Genomic DNA, 6,680 nt, shown 5'->3' with positions numbered 1-6,680 from the left:
ACACACATACAGTACATACAGTACATACAGTACATACAGTACATACATACATACATACATACAGTACATACATTAGGGTTGAACGATTTTGGAAAATATTCTAATTGCAATTTTTTTTAACTCAATATTGTGATTTATTATGCAATTATTTTTCAATGTCTTCTTCCCATGTATTTTTCAACAAACACAAACAATACATCAATCTGTTTCAGTTGTTTTCAGCTCCGCTGCAACACAGTTTCTACATTTTTTGTGTAGCTCTGGGACAGCAACTTAGCTAAAATGTGTGCACGAGGGCATTCTGTACCGCTTATCCACTGTGTTTACCAAAGCCACAAACCCAGGCTTATAAATGATATTATGTATATGATATATAATGATATATTAATGAGCATAATTTCTTTTGCTACGAACTCCGTTATTGCTCGAGTTATTTCCATGTGCGTTTCAAATTATGTTCATACGGAGTAATACCTTCGACCAGTTCGGTCAGTGATCCCTGTCGGCTGATACTTTGCTTATTTTGAAGTTGAAGCACTGGTTGTTGACATTCCAGCCGTGCAACTATCAAAAATGGTTTCCTGGTGTTTTTTTAAGTGTTGATAAAGATTTGTGGTGTTTCCTCGAGAGGTAGCAACAAACAGCAGCAAGGCAGGTTCTGCACAACACGTCGTTGCGTAGCATCTTCTTTTTTATAGCCGAAATAATTCCAAACAACGGACGTGCTGCTCCTCTTTGGTACCAAACATTCAGATGAATCAGTTTTTGTCGAGCCTGACGTCATAGTGAAACCAGTTAAAGCGCAGCGTTGACTTCTCCCGCTCCCTGCTAAGCTTTGCTCCGCTCACTTGCAAGTCACATAACCAGATCACGTGACCAATCAAATTGCAGCCTACGCGATTAGAAAATCTCGTTTTAGCATATCGCAATACTATTGCAAATGCAATTAATTGTTCAGCCCTAAAATACATACACACACACATACATACAAACATACATACAGTACATACACACTTGCATACATACACAGATACATAGATACATAAATACTTTACATACATACATACATAGGTACATGCCTTTTTAACCCGTTTAACATTCTTGCCCTCTACAAAGCAAATAAACGTAAAAAGGTCTCAAGAAAGAACGTGGGGATGTGTGATAGATAAAGAAAAAGAAGAATTTTCCTGTGTCTATAAAAGGCACTTTCAGAAAACACTTCAAGCCGGGACTTGGACACCTTCTGGCTGCCTCAATGTGATTTTTGACCCGACCCAGGCAGCAAGAGGGGTCGAAGCCAACCCACCCCTGAAGTGTTATTGTGCCGCAAAGTGAGGTAGTAGATCGAAAATGACTGATGTGAACAGGTAAGACAGGCTCAATAACGTGATGAAGTAACCATGTACACTTTCTGCCACAACCCAGCCTTGATCGTTCAAAGCCAAAACAACAACTCTCAAATGTGCGTGGTATTCTTCTTAAGCTAGCAGTATATGCTAAACAATGGAAAATTGAGGCAATACCAAATTTTGTGACCATCTTGCTCTGCATGCTGAACACATACACAAATAGTATTGAGAATGTTACGACACATCTGTCACACATTCAATGTTTAGTGTAATACGTAAAAGCAGCTGAGTTTTGTTTGGGTTGTGCACTGCATGCTTTTATTCTGAAAGTGCATGTCTGTGCAGGACGTGGCCGTTTCCATTTGTGATTTTTTTAATGGCCAAAGGCAGCTTAAAGATAGACTATTCTTTGTGGCTATTTTGCAGAACTATTTCACGAAAGATCATTAAGACTGAAAAAAAAAAACACATTTAACGACTGTCCTTTCCTATGCTCCCCACCTTCGGTTCATTCGTTCACCAAATGGAGGGAGTAAAACATAAAAAAAAATCAACTGCCCCTCTTCCACTTCTCAGAATCTCTCTTGAAACTCCACCAATGACAAATGTCTGCACGGAGCAGGACCTTGCTTGATTAGATAAATCAAAAGGTGATTTATGACACTCGAGCCCTTTTGCATTGCAGGGGGAGAAAGGGGAGTGCACACCACCCATCTTTATTTGCAACTGTCAATGGCATGTGCAGAGCTGCAAATACACACACAAGCACACAACCTCAGCTGCACTTATGCAGAAGGACAATCAAATGGAGACAAGCGCAGCACAATGAACCAAAAGAGCAAAAAATGGGAAGAAGTGGGACGAACTAGAAAACGAGATTAAAGACGAGAGATTTATCACTCTTCTTTAATCTCATTTTATTGTATAGTTTAGCTACAAGATGTTTTACCTGAAAAGTAGCAACACTGCAACAATATTTCAAAATGTGATCCAACAAAATTAATATTTTACATGAGAAAGTATATTATTGAATTTTCACATCTTCCTGACGATGCATTTACATAAAATCAACATCATTAACAGAAAGGAACTTTCAAAAGCCAATTTTTTTTTCTTCTTCTTGGATTGCTTTTTTTTATCGTTTCTAAACCGTGCCAGAACAATCCCACAGTCGATCCCATTCCTATCTTTTCATGTCATGAAAACACAAAAACACCCACAAACACAGAGCAAAGGGGGCTGGGTGGCTTGGATTTAGTATTCAATTTAGCTTTTCTGATCCTTGGCAGACTGGCGAGCGTTACGGAGCAGTAAATCTAGGAGGGAGAGCTGGCCAAAGTGGGCCAGCGAGGGCAGACCAGCATGATTTACTGGCCCACTGCTCTGGGGTTACGCATTAGGCTGACCTCTGGTCACCTGATAACATTACAGCAACACACTCTGAACCTCAAACTCCCACCGAAGCACTCAGCAGGCCCAGATCTAGCCGGAGGGAAGTACACAAAGAGATAGACGTAGAAGAAACAAAATGGAGAGAGGCACAGACATGGTCAAACGGAGAGTGGGGGGAGAGAAAGGCAATTAAACAGCAGCTGTCTTCTATAGTTTGTGCTTTTTTAATGACTCGCCTTCCTCTTGCTTCCATCTCCACCTAGTGCTCTAATGAGAGATAAATATGAGCACGGCCTTGTCACATTTGACAAATTGTCAGCGACATTCAACAAGCTGTCGTTACAAAGAAAAACACATGCACAAAAGAATCGCTGCGGGCTTGTAATTAAACATGCTAATATCTTTAATATATTTTAATCTCATCTTGAAGAGCCAGAAAGGAAGCACATTACTGCTCTCAAGTTTAGCAAATATGCAAGATTCATGCACATGCATAATGCTAAACATGATTCTAACCATAACCAAGCTAATATGGAATATTTAGCATAGGATTTTGTTTGCATGTGACTGCATTTGTTTCCCTAACGACACAAAATGGTACACAACATAACAGATACCATTTGACTGCAAGAATAATGAGTAATTTCCTTTTCTAATTTAAAGCAGGTAGAGATATCTAATTTCCTTACGCTGTCTGACAGGCTCATTTCTGAGCCGCGGCCTTTGTTTAGTTGGTTATTTATAAGAAGTGGGCCCCTGAGCTATGGTGGCGACATGCGCCATCTACACAAAGAGCACAAAGCTATCTGGAAGTAATCCAAATCAAAAACATTTGCATGAAAAATGTAACATGGATTATAATTAATCTAAAGTGACATTGGATTAAAAAAAAAAAGACAACGTAAGTAAAGCAAAAGAAAACAGCGTTCTGTCTTTTCTAGACCCTCCCCTTCTATTTTTTCAGCCATTTTTTTTTTTTTCTGTCCAACTCTTTTAATCCATGTTTGTCTCCCCCTCTTTGTTTAAACTAGTTTGGTCTTGGAGATGAAGTGCACAAGCACACTGCTCACTTGGCCACACTGTAATCCTTTTCCTGAAGATCTCCATATGGACACACACACACACACACACACACACACACACACACACACACACACACACACACACACACACACAGTCAAATATTATAAGCTGGTCTGAGATTTGGGTTTAGGGAAAGGTGCCTACTTAAAAAATACAAGACTTCAGAACAACAACACAATGCAACGGGACGACCTTTGCATTTTGTGGAATTTGACTTTCTGAAGCCACTTTTAATCCGGATGCAAAATAAAACAAGAGCACTTCCATTTTTGGCATTCCAGACTAGCTAAGAGATTTATGTTTTTTATTATTTTTAGATTAAAGTGTAAGTATTATTAAATAAAAAAACAATAGGGGAAAAAAAAAGTCAAGACTTGACTTTGACCAAGTGAACTGTGATAACAAAATAAAGTATTTTAGCTGAATCAGTGACACAGTTCCAGTCCTTCAAAATAAGAGTCTCAAATACTGTGCATACACTGTGTTAATGTCTAAACCCTTCTAGGCTGCAGTATCCATAATGTAAACTATCTGAACATATTTCAGATGCTAATAAACAGGTTTTCGAGGTTAACGCTCACTGTGCGTGTTTGAAACTTTTATTGTGAAGGACTGAAAAATGTGTCTACTGATTCTGTTGCATAAGCCAATTGCTTCAACTAATATAATGCTTATATATTTATATATTTAAAATAAATAGTACACCCATAACCACCAGATATATTAACATTAACCTAATAAATGAAACAAAAACAGTTGGGTTCACTTACTCTGGCTTAGCCTTAAAATACTTTATTGTTCTTTTAAACACTGCAACTGTTTTCTTACTTTAAAACTGACACTTTAAGTCAATAATGTTTAATTTGCCACATGGTTCTGATGCTAAACAAGCTTTTCTGCATTCACACAGCACACGCAAAAACACACGAACGTGGCACAAAAGCACAATTCAGCGTACGAGGGACCTGGACGTCCTGTCGCTGTTGCTGTTTTGCATGTGTTCAGTGATGCTAAATGACACTGGTGGTAACCGGCAGTGGTGAATGCATGAACGGGTGGTTCCCCACTGGTCGGTCAGACGGCGCTGTCAGAAAGACAGAGCTGAAAGATAGACGACTAGCTAAAATAATAGGCCCCAGCCTCACTCAGCTCTCCTTCTGCCTCATTGAACCTCACATTATGAAGCTAGGTATGGCATACTAGGGAGAGAAGGTGAGGAGGGAGCTTCAGATGGATAGAGAGTAAGAATAGCAAGGTGTGTGTATGTCGGTTGGAGGTAAGAAGAAGAAAAAGGAGACATTAGTACGGTAAAGGGAGAAAAAATGAGAACCCCATGCAATGCGGGAAGAAAAAGAAGGTGCAGAAAAACCCCATGCAATATTCATTCCCAGTCATGGATTTCCATCTCATACATAAGAAGACCAGATGAATTCTTATTTGGGCAAATCAAATATAACAAAGCCACAGCTATCGTGACCACAGCCTCACAGCAAAGGGCTCCATACCTCTCCCCAAAATAACACAACACCATCTTGTATGGATTGTTACCCCCTTCTCAACGCACCCTCTCCATTCGTAGAATAAAAGGTTTCCTCTTTCCGTTTTTATCCAGTGCTATTTTTCTACGCACGTGAAAGGATCACATATTGGACAACAATTAAGTTTTGGATTGAAATAAGAAAAAGATAGGGAGAGAATGAAAAAAAATACAGGAGGGTTGTTTGGGGAAAAAAATCTAATTTGAGGGTTGCAGGGATGCAGCGCAATATTAGAAAAACATATACGCGACCCCCCATCTAATCCTGCGCTTATGAAAAATTAATATGTCATCGGAGAGGGCACAAGAACGAGAAAAGATTAATGCAAGGCGCTTATAAATTACAAGCACGCAAACTGATTTGATTAAAAAATAATCTAGGGCCTGGACATTGCCTGGTAATATCCACAACACTCAACTTTTCCCTCTCCGTTCCACTCCCCTCTGTCCTCGTTGTTGCTTTCTTCTTTCTCTATCTGTCAGATGGAAACGATTAAAGTGGGTCATGACGGCTAGCGAGCAGCGTTCACACGTTACACACACGTTAAGAGTCTTATCTTAGGGAGAGCTACAGATAAACGATAACTTGGAATACAGGAGAGGCTTATATGAGTGTTGTGGTTTGTATGTTGGAGTGTTTACAGCGTGTGTGTGGACTCACGGTCAGTCCTCTTGCTGTCAGTCAGCTCTCGGTCAGTCAGGTTGAGTGCAGCCCTGGAGGAGGAACGTGGAGGTCTCTCGCCATCCTCAGCAGTTTCTTCTAGAAAAAGAACACAAACACAATGACTTCACTACCCATAATGCTCTCAAAATACAATACATTTTGGCTGCAAAACAAGCACTGAACAACACATTTCTATTGTGAGTTGATCATATAAGAAAATGTGCAATTTTGACCAATATTTTGGGACAACGATCCCTTTTACTTTCAACACTAGGGTCAGAGCAACTCTAGTAACACCACCAAGCTATGCTGAACACAAAACCTACTGACCTGCCAGGCCACTTCCAGTAGGTGGAAGGTAATACAGTCGTGACGTGAAAGCAGCGATATTGTGTGATAAGAAATTACACTGTAAAGATAAACTATTTTTAGGTATTCCAAGTAAAGTTTTAAAAGTAAATCACGTTAAAACATTCATTCAACCTTTATTCATACAGGTTAGTCTCACTGAGTCACGAGGACTCATTTTCAAGAGAGACCTGTATATATTGTAAATATTAAACTATATATATTATACAGTATATATATATGTGCATATATATACATATACATGCATATATACATACATACATATATATATACACATATATATATA

The 6,680-nt window shown here is 39.2% G+C and overlaps 1 protein-coding gene across 2 annotated transcripts in view; it reads right to left on the bottom strand.

The window, feature by feature from the left end:
* The window catches only part of zfhx4 (zinc finger homeobox 4), a 96,422-nt gene that overhangs the window by 12,724 nt on the left and 77,018 nt on the right, over positions 1 to 6,680 (bottom strand). For both annotated transcript variants that reach the window (XM_037693811.1, XM_037693810.1), the window contains exon 7: positions 6,023 to 6,121. In XM_037693811.1, coding sequence (XP_037549739.1) covers positions 6,023 to 6,121 — 99 coding nt within the window. The remainder of the gene's footprint in view (positions 1 to 6,022; positions 6,122 to 6,680) is intronic.

Source organism: Nematolebias whitei, chromosome 20 (assembly GCF_014905685.2).
Source record: "Nematolebias whitei isolate Nwh7 chromosome 20, NemWhi1, whole genome shotgun sequence".
In the NCBI taxonomy this organism is placed as follows: domain Eukaryota; kingdom Metazoa; phylum Chordata; class Actinopteri; order Cyprinodontiformes; family Rivulidae; genus Nematolebias; species Nematolebias whitei.
Note: the sequence above shows the minus strand (reverse complement) of the source record. Positions and strands in the feature narration are given on the sequence as shown.